The sequence below is a fragment of the Gopherus evgoodei genome, chromosome 11 (genome assembly GCF_007399415.2).
Source record: "Gopherus evgoodei ecotype Sinaloan lineage chromosome 11, rGopEvg1_v1.p, whole genome shotgun sequence".
NCBI classification, from domain to species: domain Eukaryota; kingdom Metazoa; phylum Chordata; order Testudines; family Testudinidae; genus Gopherus; species Gopherus evgoodei.
The window spans coordinates 44,967,035-44,986,381 of NC_044332.1; the positions used below are offsets into that span (position 1 = coordinate 44,967,035).

The following is a 19,347-nucleotide window of genomic DNA, read 5'->3' on the forward strand; positions in this document are numbered from 1 at the left end:
TTGCAATGAAAAACAAAATCTCTCTAATTCTAACAGCTTCATATTTCACTGCAAGTGTTTAACAAAAAGTCCTGACCATCTGAATTAATTAAAGATCCTGTCAAGTATAAGAGGGGTAGATGTGTTAGTCTGGATCTGTAAAAGCGGCAAAGAGTTCTGTGGCACTGTAGCAAGGCGGTGTGGCCCCCCCTCCTCCCAGGGAGGGTTGAGCCCCGTCAGACGCCAAAAGGGGTGGGGCCACTGAGCAGTAGTCCCGCCCCTCAGAGGGTCAGGAGGCGCCCTGGAAGTATAAAAGCAGGCCCTCATCCCTCAGTTGGAGCCCTGCCGCCGCCGGGAGCGGACCTGCTAGAGGGTGCTCCTGACTGGGAAGCTGTGGAGGCCCAGGGTCGTTGCCCTGACTGGCCAGAACTTCCTCGCTAAGCCGAGGAACTGCCGGAGCTGCCCCGTGCCCGCTACGCCGAGGAGCTGCTGGAGCTGCCCCACGCCCACTACGACGAGGAGCTGCCGGAGCTGCCCTGTCCCTGCTACAACCCCGAGGAACCTCCAGACCAGGCCTGGCCGGACTTTCCTGAAGTACTACCCGGACCCTACCGCCCAGCCCTGGCCGGGAGGAGCCCATGCTACTAAGCTTCCCAGGGGCTGATGGCCCCGATCAGGTAGGACCAGGGGGGGAGATAGGAAGTAGCCCAGGGGCAGCTGACCCCAGTCAGACTGCAAGTATGCCGGAACCCATGTCAGTGTGTTTCGGTCAGGATTCCCCACTGACTGTTGACGGCGTTAACCGCTGCTAGGGCCCCAGGCTGGAACGCAGTGGAGTGGGAGGGCCTGCGTTCCCTCTGCCACCCCTTCAAGGGTGGCAGACTCCCCCTCCCCTGGCCTGTGGAGGCCATCCACAGTCATAACTGCCCAGCCCTGAGCCACAAGGGCCTGAACTATTGTAACTGTGGGTTACCAGGGCTGGGCCCCCCTTTGACTGTGCCACTGCTCGGTCCTGCCTACAAGGCCCAAGCTGCCTGACTACTAACTGCTCAGCCCTGAGCCACAAGGGCCTGAGCTATTGTAACTGTGGGTTGGTGCCCGCCCGAACCAAAGGCTGGGCCCTTTTGACTATGCTACTGCTCGGTCCTGCCTACAAGGCCTGAGCGCCTGAACTGCTGGCTGCTCAGCCCCGAGGGCAGAGGCCCTCAGACGACGTGTAGCAAGGAGGTGTGGCTCCCCTCCTCCCCAGGGAGGGTTGAGCCCCGGCCGCACACCGTCACAAGTGGCACCTGACCAGGGACTTGAACTCTCGCCCCTGTGAGAAGGGGCCAGTAGGAGGGCGGTAGGGTAACCGACCCTCCCTAGACAGCGACATGGGTATGGAGCAGCTATTCCAGCTGCTGGCGGAGAGCCAGGAACGACAACAGGCGGCGCAACTGCTGCAGCAGTGGCAGCAGCAGGCCGCCCAACTCGAACGGCAGCAACAGCGGGACGCTGCTCACCTCCAGCAGCAGCAGCAGCAGCAGCATGCGGCTCAGCTGGAGCACCAGCAACGGCTGATGCCAGCAACTAGGGAGTCAGCTGCAGCAGCTCATCGGGCCCTGCGTACTGTCCGCCGGACTGGCCTGCGGGAGAAGACGCCGGGGGTCCACGTTCGGCTGCCCCCCTTGCGCCTGACCAAGATGGGCCCGGGGGTGATGACCCTGAGGCCTTATTCATCACTTTCAAATGCGTGGCCCTCGTCGCAGGATGGGCCGAGACCAATGGGCCACCCTCTTGGCCCCATATCTGACCGGGCCAGCCCAGATCGCCTATCGCGGGCTGGTGGCAGAGGAGGCCAAAGACTATGATCGGGGTGAAGGCTGCAGTCTTGGACGCCTTGGATGTCAGCCCCGAAACCTTCAGGCAATGGTTTCGGAGCAGACCTACCCGATGGGAGCCCGTCCCCGGCTGATAGCACAAAGCTTGAAGGAGGCGTGCCGCTGCTGGCTACAACCGGAAGCCAGAACGGCGGAGGAGGTGACCGAACAGGTGGTCCTAGAACAATTCGTTCATATCCTGCTGTCCCGGGGGAGGGCCTGGGTACTCCGCCACCGGCCAGCAACACTGGGGGCAGCGGTCTCGCTAATGGAGGGCTTCCTGGCCGCAGAGGCTTCTATGGGGCCTGCCTTTCGGCCACCTGCCCCAGGGCCCGACCAACCCCGTGGTGAGAAGAGGGCATCTTCATCTACACCGCAGGCCTCCCCCGCAGGACTCCAGAGGGGCCGCCAGAGGCCCCCCCCCCCCGGAAGCTCTCAAGCCATCGCTTCCCGGAGCGGATGCCCAGAGATCGGACCCTGCTTCGGGTGTGGGAAGGTGGAGCACCAACAACAGGACTGCCCCGAGATGGACTGTAACTTTGGGCAGGTCTGTGCGTGGAAAGGCTGGGCCCGACGACCGCAGCCCCCCAAACTCACGGTTCCGGTGGTCGTTGGGGACCACGCCACGACGGCTCTAATTGACTCTGGCTGTGGCCAAACTTTGGTCCGCCAGGCGCTGGGACCCCTGGTCGACCACTGCCTGGGACCAATTCATTTACAGTGCATCCACGGGGATGTCCGACCCTACCCCAGCGCCCGGGCCTGACTAACTGTAAATGACATCACTCGATCGTTGGTGGTCGGCTTGGCCCCCCAACTAGCCTACCCCGTGATTCTGGGACGAGACTGGCCCACCTTTGAGGGGCTCCTCCAGTCCACGTCGGCCTTTGAGGCCAAACCCCAGGAACCCCCATTGGAGACCAGAGAGGATATCAAGGGGGATGAAGTAGGAACCCCTGGGGCCGAAGGTCCGCAGGAGGAAACCCCCTCCAAGCCTCATTTTGATACGGACTTTTGCCGGGACCAGCGGGCGGATCCCACTCTAAGCTGAGCCTATGAGCAACTCGCGGCGGTCGACGGGTCAGTCATCAATCCTCATCGGGCCACGCAGTGGCCCCACTTTGAACTCCGGCAAGACAGGCTCTATCGGGTCGACCGGGACCCCCGCAAGCGGGAGCCACGGACGCAACTCCTCGTGCCCTGCTGCCACCGACGGGCCGTGATGAGGCTGGCCCACGATGTACCAGCGGCGGGGCACCTGGGGCGCAAGAAGACCCTTGCCCAAATTCGGACCTGATTCTACTGGCCGGGGTTTGATGAGGACGTGAAGCGATACTGCAGTTCCTGCCCGGAGTGCCAGTTGGCCGCCCCGCCCCGGGTACCCAAGGCGCCCCTGGTCCCTATGCTGCTGGTCGAAACCCCATTTGAGCGGGTCGCCATGGACTTGGTGGGCCCACTCCCCAGAAGCGCGGCCGGCTTCCAGTACATCTTGGTCCTCGTCGACTATGCCTCCTGGTTCCCGGAGGCTATCCCCCTGTGGAGCATCACGGCCCGAACCATTGCGGGCGAACTAATGAAGGTTTTTTCCCGCATGGGGTTACCTAAAGAGATCCTAACCGACCAGGGCACGAACTTCACATCCCGGTTACTGAAACAAGTCTGCAGGCTCCTGGGGGTGAAACAGCTCCACACCTCCGTCTACCACCCACAGACCGATGGGTTGGTGGAGTGGTTTAACTGCACCCTCAAGGACATGCTGAAAAGGTTTCCACCGAAGGAGTTACGCCACTGGGACCAGTTCCTACCGCCTCTGTTGCTGGCCATTCGGGAGGTCCCCCAGGCGTCAACCAAATTCTCCCCCTTTGAACTATTGTACGGGCGGAGGCCGTGGGGCCTCCTCGACTTAATGAGGGAGATGTGGGAACAATCGGCCTCCCCAACCCAGGGTCTCCTCCAGTACGTCCTCCAGCTGCGGGAATACCTTACTCAGGCAGGAACCCTGGCACGGGAAAACTTGAGGGTAGCCCAGGAGAGGCAGGAGCGGAGTTATAATCGAGAAGTGCAGATGTGAGAGTTTGCCCCTGGAGACTGGGTTCTCTTGCTCCTGCCCTCAAGTGAATCGAAGCTGTTGACCCGGTGGCAGGGGCCCTACGAAGTAACTCGGAAAGTGGGGCCAGTTAATTATGAGATTTGCCAACCGGGCCGCCGGAAGGAGAAGCAGTTATATCATGTCAACCTGCTGAAGCCGTGGCGTGACCGGGAGGGTCTGTTAATCGACCCGTGCCCGCCGGAACTGGAGCTGGGCCCTGAGATGACCCAGATGGAGGACTCGGCCGAACCCCCGCTGGGCAGCGCGTTCACGGAGGAACAGCGCAAACAGGCCAAGTGTCTCCTGCAGGCGTTCTGGCGAATCTTTACGGCACTACCGGGCTACACGACCTTAGCCTGTCACGCGGTCCAGACCGAGCCAGGGAAGATCATACAAGAAACCGCCCGGCCATTGCCATACCGAATGCGCCAGGAGGTCGAGGAGGAGGTCCAGGCCATGTTGGCCCTGGGGGTTGTCGAGCCGTCCCGGAGCAAATGGCGCAGTCCGGTGGTCCTGGTGCCCAAGCCAGATGGCACCCACCAGTTCTGCATAGATTTCCAGAAGGTCAATGCTATATCACAATTCGATGCCTACCCGATGCCCCAGGTAGACGAGCTGCTGGGCCGCCTCGGGGAGGCCCAGTTTACTACTACGCTAGACCTTAGCAAGGGTTACTGGCAAATCCCGCTCAAGGAGGCTTCCAAAGAGAAGACTGCCTTTGCCACCCCGTCGGGACTCTATCAATTCACCCGGATGCCCTTCGGTCTCCATGGGGCCTCCGCGACCTTTCAGCGGCTCATGGATCATCTGTTGCGACCGCATCAGGAGTATGCCGCTGCATACTTAGATGACGTAGTGATCTATAGCCGCTGCTGGGAAGACCATCTAAACTGGGTCATGGCGGTCCTGAGAACCCTGCGGCAAGCGGGATTGATGGCTAACCCTAAGGAGACCACCTACCTCGGCTATACCGCCGGGCGAGGGCAAGTAAAACCACTCATAGGAAAGGTACAAGCCCTCGCGGAGTGCCCGACCCCAACAAAACGGCAAGTGCGACGATTCCTGGACCTCGGGGGGTATTACTGGCGGTTCATCCCACAGTTTGCAAACGTTGCCGCACCCCTGACCGGGCTGCTGACTAAGGATAGCCACCGACAGATACGGTGGACCCCGGAGTGTGAGGTTGCCTTCAGAACACTCCAGAGCTGTTTATGTCGGGAACCCATCCTGTATAGTCCCGATTTTGACAAACCGTTCATCCTCCAAATGGACGCGTCCGAGGTCGGCCTAGGGGCGGTCCTGTCTCAGTAAGGAGAAGGAGGAGATCACCCGGTACTATACCTGAGCCGAAAACTATTCCCCCGAGAGCGGAATTATGCCATGGTTGAGAAGGAGGCCCTCGCAGTGAAGTGGGCCTGCAAAGCCCTTTGGTTCTTCCTCCTGGGTGCACCTTTCACCCTTGTCACCGACCATGCCCGCCTTCAATGGCTAATGCGCATGAAAGACAACAACGCCCGCATCGTGCGCTGGTACCTGGCCTTGCAGCCCTATGCGTTTACCATCCAGCATTGGGCCGGCAAGGACCATGCTAACGCGGACTTCCTATTCTGCCTCGAAGAGATGGAAAGGCCTGGCCCCGATAGACGGGAGCCAGACTTGAGCAGGGGGGCGTGTAGCGAGGCGGTGTGGCCCCCTCCTCCCCAGGGAGGGTTGAGCCCCGTCAGACGCCAAAAGGGGCGGGGCCACTGAACGGTAGTCCCACCCCTCAGAGGGTCAGGAGGCGCCCCGGAAGTATAAAAGCAGGCCCTCATCCCTCAGTTGGAGCCCTGGCGCCGCCAGGAGTGGACCTGCTAGAGGGTGCTCCTGACTGGGAAGCTGCGGAGGCCCAGGGCCGTTGCCCTGACTGGCCAGAACTTCCCCGCTACACCGAGGAGCTGCCGGAGCTGCCCCGCGCCCGCTACGATGAGGAGCTGCCGGAGCTGCCCCGCGCCCGCTACGATGAGGAGCTGCTGGAGCTGCCCCACGCCCGCTACGACGAGGAGCTGCCAGAGCTGCCCCGTCCCTGCTACTACCCCGAGGAACCCCCGGACCAGGCCTGGCCGGACTTTCCTGAGGTACTACCGGACTTACCACCCAGCCCTGGCCGGGAGGAGCCCATGCTACTAAGCTTCCCAGGGGCTGATGGCCCCGATCAGGTAGGACCAGGGGGGGAGATAGGAAGTAGCCCGGGGGCAGCTGACCCCAGTCAGACTGCAAGTATGCCGGAACCCATGTCAGTATGTTTCGGTCAGGATTCCCCACTGACTGTTAACGGCGTTAACTGCTGCTAGGGCCCGGGCTGGAACGCAGTGGAGTGAGAGGGCCTGCGTTCCCTCTGCCACCCCTTCAAGGGTGGCAGACTCCCCCTCCCCTGGCCTGTGGAAGCCATCCACGGTCATAACTGCCAAGCCCTGAGCCACAAGGGCCTGAGCTATTGTAACGGTGGGTTTCGTGCCCCGTCCGAACCAAGGGCTGGGCCCCCTTTGACTGTGCCACTGCTCGGTTCTGCCTACAAGGCCTGAGCTGCCTGAACTACTAACTGCCCAGCCCTGAGCCACAAGGGCCTGAGCTATTGTAACTGTGGGTTTAGTGCCCGCCCGAACCAAGGGCTGGGCCCCCTTTGGCTGTGCTACTGCTCGGTCCTGCCTACAGGGCCTGAGCCGCCTGAACTGCTGGCTGCTCAGCCCCGAGGGCAGAGGCCCTCAGACGACGTGTAGCGAGGAGGTGTGGCTCCCCTCTCCCGGCCACACACCATCACACACACCTTATAGTCTAACAAACGTATTGGAGCATGAGCTTTCGTGGGTGAATGCATTTGACGACGTGGGTATTCACTCACGAAAGCTCATGCTCCAATACGTTTCTTAGTCTATAAGGTGCCACAGAACACTTCGCCGCTATTAAAGATCCTGCGACACCTTCTGCAGGAATAAGGATGTTCACCTTGTGTCCTTACCATTACTGAACTCTCCATGACAAACAGATTATGATGCAATAAAGACATAGTTTAATGGATAATAACACTGTACCTGATGTGGAGAAGAGAACCTCTTTTCATATGTCAGCCTGTTCCCTTCAATGGAGAATCGGAAACCTTTCCTTCTGATGCTATCTTCTGATTCAGATTTGTGAAAATCTTCCTCATCCTTCTCCTCTCCTTCAGACTGCTCCTTCTGTTTTCTCTTCTTCCTTCTGTTCCTTCTCTCTTTAGCACTCTTTGAACTCAACTTCGATGCTTCAGAAGAACTTTCAGAGAATCCTCCTACCCCACCTACTCCGCTGAACTCTCTTGAATCAGCTGCTACTGCAGCTGCTGCTGCTGCCTGTTGTGTCACAAAGTTACACACAATTAAAATGTACAACACTAATATTTTTACATTTTTTTTAAAGTGAGTGAATGTGATGTTTGTGAAAGTGAAGCACTGAAACCACTGAACCCACTTCATAAAGCATAGCATATTTCACAAAGTACCTTTCTGTCAATGTGCAAGGAACAATAATTCACCAGTCCACTGCAATCCAGACCAAAAATGGCCCTGATATTCTAGCCCTGAACCTGACAGGGAGTAGAAAAATCCAGAAGAAAACTGCATCACTGGAGCCACAGGTGAACAATCATGTTTTTGTTGGATTAAAGAAAAGGGAACAATATAGCATTTTTTCAATGAATCTTAACCAGCAAACAAACTATATAAAGTTCAGGGAATGTAGTCAAAGAAAGAATGTAAAGAAAAGAAAATATAAGACAAATAAAATCTGCAGTAACGGGATAACATTTCATTAAACCACCTTTGCTGGGTCCTTTGCACATATGGATACTTTCCAACTCCTAAATGGACTAATATCAATGACATCATTCCAGTAAGTGATCTTCATAGAATTGAGTTAAACTATGTTCCACAACAGCCCTGGTGCTTCTTATAGTCTCAAACATTTGTAGAGAATTTGACTAAATAATGGTTTTTTTAAAGCTGCAGTCAGCACCAGATGCTGCTAGAAGGCATAGCTCAGCAGGTCTTTAGCCAGACACATACCAGGAAGACACAGATCAACTCCAGCTTTAGCTAGCCACTGGCCAGGAGTATGATGTCAGTCAACCAACTAGTCCATTAGGAAGTGTGAGGGGCTTCAAAAACAGGAAAGCGGCTTCAAAATAGGACACAAATGTTCATAGATTCTAAGGCTAGAAGAGACCATTGTAATCAGCTAGTCTGACCTCCTATATAACAGAGGCCATAGAACTTCCCCAAAAGAATTTCTTGAATCAACACATCCAGTCTTGATTTTAAAATTGTCAGTGATGGAGAATCCAATATGACCCCTGCTAAATTGTTCCAATGCTAATTACTCTCACCATTTAAAATGTATGCCTTTTTTCCAGTCTGATTCCAAGTGATGCAACAATACTCTAGTGGGGAGCACTGCCCACAAAATAAGTAGGTTTTCTTTTGGCCTGAATCTCTATTGTAATTTTCTGCTCAGTCTTGCCATTTCCACAACGTATTTGTCCTGAGTTACATTCAAGAAATGTAATGCAAAGTCATTTAGCTGTAAATAATTCATGTACCAGAACCAGTGTTTTTTTCACATGTCCACCTGAGACTTCAATCTCCAGCGTCTCAGCTCAGTGTTCTTTACCAGATTTGTTACTAATCAACAGACTGAACTGATCATTTAGACCTGAGTAAGGAGGAGAGTCATTATTTCTCTATTGCTCACCCTTGTTCAAGGGCTGTGTTTGTGTGGGGGAAGTAATTTACTACTGTGAAGGGGGCGGGGTTTATTCTCACGTGCAGCTGAAAAGGACCAGTGCATAGCCTTGCACTAAAGGAGCAGTTTTGGATAACAAAGGTACCTGAGCTTCTTCTTGTTGTTTTTTCAACTGTTCAAGCATCTGCTGAAATTCTGCCTCCTTCTGCTCTGCTTCTTCCATGGTTGCTTGATTCTGTTCTTCATAGGCCATGGCAACAACTGCCAGGATCAAGTTAATCAGATAGAAAGAACCCAGGAAAATTACCAGAACGAAAAATATCATATATGTTTTGCCAGCAGCACGTAGAGTCTGAGGAAAAAACAAATAAATAGCTTTATCAGTTTTTTAAAGGTACTACATAGTCTTTATACACTATAATTTAGCAATGCACAATTCTATTATAGTAAGAGCTTGTGTTGACACAACTGATTTTAGATACTTCATATAGTTTTCCATATAAAAATCTTGTGGGTCATATTCTGCTCACAAGTGCAAAACTAGAGTTAAATGGGCTTTGCAAAAGAATCTCTAGTGGGTTCAAGGTGAATAAGATTCTGCAGCTCAACTGCTTCACAACTTCTACTACAAACTAGATGCTGTAGTAGTGTCAGCTGCCAAAGCTCTCCCCCTACACTGGGGTTTTATCCTGGAGATCTACACAGGAGAAGGCCCACTGGTCACACCTTATCCTTATCCACACCCAAGGAGGTTGGAGACAGGATGTGCCCCTTAAGGAGGAAGCGTGGTCTAGTGACATAAAGAACACTGGACTGGGAGCCAAACATGACTCTGGTATTCACTGATTGTGTTTGTACAATATACTTTACCAATTTAGGTAAAGATTGATAGATACATTACTCACCTTAATACAGTTATTCTTGATTATTCACAATTATTCTTATTATTTATGCAGTATAACCTAAGAGCCTCAGTCATCCACCAGATCCCTATTGTGCTAGGTAGTACAGAAACACAAAACACAAAGATGGTTCCTGCCCCAAGCATTCTCAGGGATATGTGGATGAAAAGCACTATGTAAATGGTAGGTTGTAGTTGTTGTAGTAGTAGTAGTAGTAATAGTGTTTATTTTAGTGGATCCTCACCAGCTGATAAAGATTCTCCCAAAAGTCCTGAGTCATCAGTCGAAAGAGTGACAAAAATGCCCAGCTGAATGTGTCAAAGCTTGTGTAGCCATAGTTGGGGTTTCTACCAGCTTTTATACATATATATCCTTCTGGACATTGACTACAAAAGAAGAAGAAATGCTATTTTAAATAGATACTCCAAATCATAATACACTACTGTACATCACAGAAATGTTCAGGAATATGAGTTGCCAACATTTGGTCACTTACTCAAGATTACATTATTATCAGCTAAAATTTTATGCTACAAATCAATTCAATAAAGGATGCTGTAGGTTAGCTAAGATAAAACAAATTAGAAAAGAAAAAAAGTATGTTATTTTCTAAGAACACTTCAATGCTTTAATAATAAAATTTATAATAAACTATCCTTTCCATTCATGCTCTTGATTCTCACAAGCTTGTCAGCTCATCTCCTGTGGAATTGCAAAAGAGTGTCCACTGGCATGGCCGATAATAAGGGCACTACTCAGCCAGATGGCAGCCAATGTTTATTCTCTAAGTATTTGAATGCCTACTTTTAGGGAAAGAGGCTAGCCTGATGCACTTATATAGGACCATTGCAAGTTCAAGTCATGTTGACGCTGATACTCAGAAATCCAGTATCATACTCCAGAAACTTTGTTGATTTGAAATAATACACTGTGGAAGACTGCAGTGGGTTGTCCGCTTGAGTTTTCCTAAGTTATATCTAAACATATAACTGTTATCATAAAAGACAATAAAATATATTGAAACATTTTCTTACCCTGCATCTGAACTATTGCCACACAGCAGAGCATCATTTTGTCCTTCCAAAAAGTAAAAATGACCTGTTTATAAAGAGAAAGGGGTTGAGGGTAGGGGGGAAGTGAGGTGAATTTACTGAAAAAATGTGTTTAGTCACCACATAAAGAAACCATTTAAATCTAAATGTATGCGTACAAAATAATATAAACTTTTGTGTTTTAAAGGAAATTAATGTAACCATAATACGGAAACTACAAAAATAATTTTAGGAGTGATATCTTATAATTTTAAAACTAAGGGGAAAAGCAAAAATAATGTTTTTGACAAACAAAAGATTTTCTAACAGGTCTAGAAGATGCATTTCTTTAGAGAAACAGCAAAGTAATAGTACAGTAGACTCTTGTTAAGCCATACAAATGATTGGGAGACCCACTGTGGATTACCAGATTTTATACGTTTGTAAATAACTGAACAAACACCATGAAAAATTACAAGGACGCTGAATCAACAAAATTTATTTGTCTATATATTTTTAAATTAATTATTCGTGATTACTTCATAGGATACTACTTTATTCAACCACTACACTGCAATTTATCAAAGTAATTAAATCTTAGTAACATGAGAAATCAGTACAGCATGCTGCTAATTACACTTTGATTTTGAGAAGTGGAGGGAGACCACCAAGTGTGTGTGTGTGTGTGTGTGTGTGTGTGTGTGTGTGTGTGTGTGTGTGTGTGTGTGTGTGTGTGTGTAGGATTACTAAGCCAAATTCTCTGGTGATGTAAATGGATCCATGTTCTATTGCACTTAAAGTTTCATTACTGAATAACAAACATCATTAACTTAAATCCAAAGTAAATAAAAGTAGAGAGATGATTTTTAGATAGCCACAAAGATGTTCAAAATTCAGCCCTTTAAAGCTATCAATTGGTGAAACAGCACAAGCAAAATGCTAGATTGTGCAACTCTTACTCCTACTGACAAGCAGTTACTCAACCAAGCAGCCCCATTGTCATAATTAGGATAATGTTTAAAATAAGTGCTCATCAGGGTGACTAAGGGTTGCACAATCCAGCCCAATATTAAGGGAAAATCCAAATTCTATCATCAAGATGAAGAACTATTTGTTGAAAATTCTCATGGAAGCAAAAGAGATTGGAATGTACTGTTTGGAATTAGCAGACTTTTCTTCTTTGGTATCTCCCAAACAGTATATCCCAATATCTGTCTTTGGTCTAAAGGCCGACAGGAGTAAGGGGATCAGAGAATACACATATCTGTAAGAAAAACCAAAAATATCCATTCTTTGTGGGCATTCATGGGTAAAATTGCATTTCTGGTGTGCTTCATATTGACAGATGTAACTTATCATTTTTTTGACCTTTTGTCCCACAGTAAATATACTTGTGAAGGAATATTGACTATGCCTCTAGCAGAATAAAACTATGCTAAGAGGAAAATTGGCCTTGAGGTACAGACACAAAGCTTTCTGTTATGAAATCAGATGATATCCCATTTGCCACATATTGGGCCAGAGGAATGACTAATCTTAAAATGCCAATGGCAGTAAGAATAGGTTTGATTCACAAAAGACAACTCGTTTTACTTATGAAGAAATGTCTGGGAAATGCAGATTCTTGCCCCTAGTTTCCTTTGTGCCACTCAAGAGGTGCAAAAGGAACAGCAATTTACCCTATCTCCCCTGTATGGATTCCCCCTGGAATGGGGAATCTCTAATAGGTGTCGCACCATCAGAACTAGTTCAACTCTTGGTGCAAGTGGTACGTCATGGCAGGGAGGGGGAATAGCCAGAGTGAGATGTTTTCTGATTATCACCAGAAAGCAGGCAGTCCCTTATGTCCATTTTGTTTTAAAACTCACTGCAGTGATCTCAGAGACCAGGTCTACAGACTTAGGATAGGACTATGGTGCTAAAAACTGTTGCACAGATGGTTGGGTTTGGGCTGGAGCTCAGATTCTGAAGCCAGAGGACGGGCTGGGTTTCAGAGCTGGAGCTCCAGCCACAGCCACAATGTTTTTGTGCTATAGTGTGAACCCAAGTCTGTAGACGCGGGCTCTGAGATTCACTGCTGCAGGTTTTAAAATGCAGTGTAGACTTACCTTTATGGACCATTGCCAGCTGGGCCACATGAAACCAGAGAATCAGGGAACTATAACCATGTCTCTACACTACTGCAACAGCATAAGCTGGACACAGTAGAGAATCTAATATAAATACAGACAATGTGCAGACCTTATGCCCCAGATGTCTTAAAGAAAAACTGCAGTCCCACTGCAGGAGGTCATCTAATAACTATTTAGAGAAGAAGGATGGAGCAGTAGTTAGGGAATCACAAAACTTAGAATCAATTCCCTGCTCTATCACAGACTTCCCATATAACCTTAGATCCTGTTTTTAAAGATATTTAGGTACCTAGTGTGGATTTTTAAAAAGTCATTGGGACTTAGGTGCTTTTGAAAATCCCACTAGGTGCCTATCTGCATCTTTAGGCACCTAAATACCTTTAAAAATATGGCTCTTAGTCTCGTGGCTCAGTTCTCCATCTGTAAAAAGGAGATAATAGTAAACAGGGTGTTGAGAAGATAAATATATTACAAGACTGTGAGGGGGAGATACATACTTAGCCTCTGTTATTATAGTAAGACAAGATCTAATTACAATGTAGGTTAAATCACTAAACATGATCGTAAGTATAATAAAATAGATCATTAACAATCAGAAAAAGAACTGACACCTTGACAGTAATGGTATAGATTAGGACAAAGGAAATACAGCTCATCATATCAAAGCATGACAAAGACTTTCAGAATTGTTGTATACTGATTCTTATTATTTTTATTAACATTTTTTATTTCTTAATGTAACAGTTTGTGTCTTTAACCAGCTGCCTGTCTGAGATAAATGCAAATGCTGCACTGGTTCCTGTACTTTCCTTTAAATCATTGTCCAACTGATAAGATATTAAGAATACTAAAGTGTTAGGTCATTGATTTATTCGCAGATTAGAAATAAATGAACAGCTGTGTAATATGCAAGCTCTTGCTTATTCCTCCAGATCAGGACTCAGCTGGAGGGATTAGTTGTACTCCATACAAGCCATCTTTAAGAATTTTTTAAGGGAAATTTTAACATGCGGTGATAATATGATGATGATTTATTGATGAGAAATTTTAATCCACACTGAGACTATTTATCTATACATAATGCCTTCCTTAGTTGTACCAGAACTACCAGACTTTTGACTTTTTATATCTTTAAATCTGGTTATACTACTTTAATCTTAATGGAAAGACATTAGCACCATGCTTTTCTATCTGTTTTTAAATCTTTCAGACAAAACAATGTAATGAATCATAAATTCTTACTTCTATCCTCGATGTATTCCTCCCAATTAAATGTGCTCACTGTTGTATTAACAAATGTTCCATTCTCGCCCATTGTGCTATTAAAGTAGGAAATAACATTTATTTCCAAAGTAGAATTGTCTGGAGGCCACTGCAAGCATTTGTGCCTCAAGTTGCCCATGAACAGCTGCAGCCCTATTAGTGCAAATACACTCAGACAAAACACAGTCAGGATCATTACATCTGAGAGCTTCTTCACAGACTGAATGAGGGCTCCCACGATAGTCTTCAAGCCTGCAAACAGAAAGGGATTTTTATTATGATGTTAAACAGATACTAAACATATAAAATATTGTGTGCTTTTTCCTGAAAAGATAAAGATTTCATGCAGAATGACAAGAAAATGATTCTAATGTTTGTGATATAGTAAATTTTATGAAAAGCTTGATCGCTTGTGAGGATGAATGAAAAGCTGTAGGTTTATGTTCATTTGAGATTTGTATATGGAAATAAAGAATACATAATGCCAAACACATTGGTAATGCCAAAACCAGTGATTTTACTATTCATGCTATATCTCAGCCCTGTATAGAAAAAGTTTCTTGTTTTCATTTGCTGATGCTTCTTGCCCAAACCTCTATTATATTGTTTTGTTTCAAAAATTTTACATTGGTAAGACAGCAGAAAAGATTTTATTACATGCTAATATTTTAAGGATACAGTGTTAAATCGTATGTTATAGAACAGATGATGGTTTGGAGAAGAAAGACATCTTTAAAAAAATCCCCCATGCATGCCCATGCTATCCTTTATGGTTTTATTTCTTTATGTTAAATTTTTAAAACTGATTACACGCTTCAATCCCAAGTGATTGCAACAAATGATAAAATTTGCATCAATATGAAAGCCTTAAGATTAACTTTTAAAAATGTATAAAGAAAGCTTGATGTCATAAGATGCAAATCACATAGGCTGTTTACTGCAAATGTCTCATGCAAGAATTTGTTAAACTCAAAGGCTGATTCAGAAAAGAAAATAACACTAATATTAAAAAAGCAAAAAGCAAATTTAAATAAATTTAATTTTGATTCCTGCTTTTTATTTTGTTTATAATGTGTAGCAAGCAACATGGCTTATGCTTAAAATGTGTGATTAAAGCTTCAGTGGAATTAAAGTCAGCCTCAGTGTTTAACCTAGCTCTCACCTGGAATGACTGATATTGTTTTCAATGCTCGGAGAACTCTGAACGTTCTCAACGCTGAGACATTGCCCAGGTCCACAAACTCTGTCACATATCTGTAATAGGGGAGTTCACACACAAACACAATGACAGCACACAGATAACAGTTGGAGATACAAGGGGCCTAACACCTTACACCAATTACTTCTTACCTGGGATTACAGAATAGTTTTTCAAAGCTCTCAATACTCTGAAAGTTCGAAGAGCTGAAACATTGCCTAGGTTTACAAATTCTGTTACATACCTGTAGGATTAAATCACAGTTATTCAGAATTTAGGCAGATTTTATGCTACTTACTTGGGTCTTTCATCAAGACCTCTTCACCTTTCACTGTATTTTGCCTTGTATTATTAATATGTTTTCCTGACCATCAAATTAAACTTAAATGTCACTGAAGTAAACCACAATGATTTTAATTTTGAACACCTAATATGGTAACTTTCTGGCATGAAGTCAAAGGGATCGCTTCCATTCTGGTAAACAGAAAGAAGACAGGATATGAAATTAGCTTCCCTTGAGAGTATAATCCAATATTAGTAGCAATATTAGTGGCTGACACACCATTCTGACTTCTGCAGTATGTTAATTTTGAAATATTAAAATATGCAAAACAGGTAAAATCATTTTGAAACAACAGGAAACCTATGCTCCAAACGTTCTGCATTCCAAAATATGATGTAATTTGTAGCCACTAATTTCATACCCTCAAAAACGTTAAAAATTGTTAAAAGACTTACGCAAATGTAATGACAGTGAAATCTAGCCAATTCCATGGATCTCGAAGAAAAGTAAAATCTTCTAAACAGAAGCCCCTTGCAAGAATTTTTACAAGTGATTCAAGGTATAAATTCAGTGAATGTGTATCTGAGGAAAATATCCAAGCAAAAATCAATAGAGACAAATATTAATGACATAACATTTCTATATGAATACTCTTTATAGTTATTTATTTGATTTATTTCTTCTTTTAAATGCTTAAAGATTGAATAGAGGATTTAACCTACTTTAAACATCTGCAGAATTATTTGTCTGAGAAAAAAAGAATTTATATATATATATAAATTCTTTTTTTCTCAGACAAATAATTCTGCAGATGTTTAAAGTAGGTTAAATCCTCTATACAACTCTGTATTTGCAAGAGATGCTTAGCATCTCACAGGATCAAGCCTTTGGTTTCTGCTCAAAATTGAGGTATTTTGGAAAGCTGATAAAAATCCATTTAACTTTTTATGAGTTTATGTAAAAAAACTTTTCTTCGACTGCAAAGAATTTATTACCACACTTTTTTTTACTCAGGCAACTCAAAAATAGCCAACAGCTCCTAGCAAATCATTTCCTTCCATGAGCAAAGGACAGCCAAAGAATGAAGATTTAGTTTGGAAGATATTGGAGAGAGAAAGCCTACTTTGTGATATGCTCTCTTCTTGCTCCCAAATATTATAGAAGGCAAACCACGGGGATTCCGCTGAAATACAGATCCCCGATTGTGGGGAGGGTTTGTCACTGATCATATTCCACCAGGTTTTCCCCACTGCCAAAGCCACAATAAGTATAGGATAAGTTCCATGGGTGCAGTTCATGCACTGTGACTCGCCCTCTACCCCTGAAGGTTCTGTGAGAACCCTTGGTAGCATCAGTACTGCTGGGAGCCTGTAGGAATTAAAGCAGAGTCTGCTTCCACGCTTACCTCTAGTTACTATATGTTAAAACATCTTGAAAGAAAACCTGGCTTATTGGAATTGATGGGAATTTTACCATTGATTTCAGTAGTGCCAGGATTAACTAATCAGGTGGATATCATTCCAAAAAAGTAAGTAATACAATAGTGTGGTCATTCAGCATTTGAGGACTATGCAAGATTTTCCTTTATCAAAGAGAATAATCAAGCTAAGGTTCTTCAAATACTAGAAGCAGCATGGAGAGCAGTAGTTCCCAAACTGTGGTGTATACAGTACCAGTCATCCACAGAGCACCTGCTGGTGATCTGTGGAGAGCTGGCTGTTCACAAAGTGCTGGATTGCCTCCTCCTATTTTCCAGCTGTTAAATCATGGATTTATAGTTCTTTTCATTTGAAGTACTCTCCCACTATTACTTTTTCATATACGCAAATGCCTTAATTGTCACCGGGACAAGGTGACCAGACAGCAAGTGTGAAAAATCAGGATAAGGGGTGGGGTGGGAGTAATAGGCACCCAAAAAGACAAAACCTCAAATATTGGGACTGTCCCTACACAGGGATGTTATTTGTTTGCCCATGAAAGGGAGCTCTGCCCAATTGTGAACAGGAGGCATGGTCGTCCATGTGATAATCTCTCTATTGACATGTTTATCACACAATGAAAAATACAGATAACCCACGATATGCAGAGAAGGGGCTAATTCCTGCCATTATTACATATACATAACTCCACTGAAATTAATGACAAATATGTGTATAAAAAGACTGATATACAGATCTTGTATGGCCCTACAAGCAGCTTTCCACTCCCACGTAGAGATGGGACAATAGAGAATGGAAGTTATGAACAACTTGTTAGAAGGGAGGTCATTTACGGTCTTGAGTTAGAGTCACAAGAGAGAGAGGACACAAGCAACAATGTCACAGACGAGTTGTGGTCAATTCATATTATCATAAATAAGATCACTTACAGAAGCTAATATCAGATTTGTGAATATATTTAAAGAAAATGCATTTAACTTACTCTACATTCTTTGTCCACTCTGGAGGGTTACTCAGGGTCATAAATACACAGTTGGTCAAAATAGTGCACATAATAAGCATGCTGAACAATGTAGACTATAGTCAAGGAACATACATCAGAAAAATCTCATCATAACAAGAGTATTACATGAAGATCAACATTTAAGCAAATTTTCATTATCAGGAACTATTAATCCCTTCACTACTCTGTTGATGCTCAGGGAAAAAGCCCTAAATATCTCAGAATTTTCTTAGTTGTTGCTTTACAGATAAAAGAGAATAATCAGCCATTGAAATAAAAAAGTCTGACATAAAGAAAACTGAAGTTTTAAAAAGAGATGACAGATGATTTTTTTAATAAAAAAGAGTGACTTGAGAACGGATGGACTGTAGTGCAATGGGATAATGCAACAATCTTTCAAGTCTGAAGATACGGACATAAATCTGATTTAGCTCATTAGTGCCAAACAGTTAAATTTATAGTTTCTCCCCAATATTGCTATGCTTCACAAAATCACTACATAATTTGGCACACTTTGCTGTCCCTGTTCGGGGCTAGAATATTACATATGTTGTAAGGCAGGCCTATAAGACACTGGAAGAGAACCACAGAGAAATTTGGTCCCATACTTCAGGGGAAGCATGAATGACACCGCTTGTGCTATATTTGGCCTTGATTATAATGTTAAAAGAATTTGGACCAAATTCCTGTCCTCACTAATTCTGATCCACAGTAAACACTGAAGCAAATCCAAAATCACTATATGAACTTTGATGGGGTTGCTCTGGATTTATCCCATTCACTATCAAGAGGGATAAAACCCACCACAGCCCAATACACATTAAAGTACACCAAAATGAAAACATCCAGACATATGTTATATAAAATGGCCACACGGTGGCACCAAACCTACTAAATGTTAAGAACATTTGTATTTTAGAGACTTTGAGAACTGCTTTAGCCTGTGGGTGGCTATGACTAAAAACACAGGCGCAGATGGTACTCCTGCTCAGGAATACCAGCATAACGGAAAGCAAACACTATGATGTTCCCCCATGGAGTTTCCTCTGCAACCTTTTGATAAGCAGTGAGAGAGTGAGATTTCCAACAATACACTTCCTTCTCCCAAGACAGAAGCTTAGGGTCTAGCTTCTAAATACCCCTTCCTCTCTACTACAGCCCTGTCACAGAATAGCTGGTCCCTGTGAATAGCAGGCCCAGCTCCCGGTGTGAGAGCAGGTGGGCCATTGGGCTATACCTGGGGCAACAAAATATTGTCGAAGGACAAGAAGAAGGGAAGAGATAGGTGGGATAGGGTAGGCTAGGCTAGGCTGTGTCTAGGGCTAGAAGCAGAACCAACTCTTGTGGTGGGGTCCTGGGAGCAAGGGGCCAGATATTCAGGAAGCCTTGGAGCTGCTGTCCACAGAAGAGTAACAGAGCT

General features: G+C 45.7%; 2 protein-coding genes across 3 annotated transcripts in view; one reads left to right on the forward strand and one right to left on the reverse strand.

Annotated features, from left to right (window-relative positions):
- LOC115659409 (sodium channel protein type 3 subunit alpha) overlaps window positions 1-19,347 on the forward strand; it is a 964,414-nt gene that overhangs the window by 760,104 nt on the left and 184,963 nt on the right. The window lies entirely within an intron of this gene.
- The window catches only part of SCN2A (sodium voltage-gated channel alpha subunit 2), a 140,284-nt gene that overhangs the window by 76,957 nt on the left and 43,980 nt on the right, over window positions 1-19,347 (reverse strand). The window contains 9 exon segments of the mRNA XM_030579479.1: window positions 6,996-7,289; window positions 8,822-9,028; window positions 9,823-9,964; window positions 10,613-10,676; window positions 13,984-14,256; window positions 15,167-15,258; window positions 15,941-16,045; window positions 16,047-16,067; window positions 17,907-17,996. Of these exon segments, the coding sequence (XP_030435339.1) occupies window positions 6,996-7,289; window positions 8,822-9,028; window positions 9,823-9,964; window positions 10,613-10,676; window positions 13,984-14,256; window positions 15,167-15,258; window positions 15,941-16,045; window positions 16,047-16,067; window positions 17,907-17,996 (1,288 nt within the window).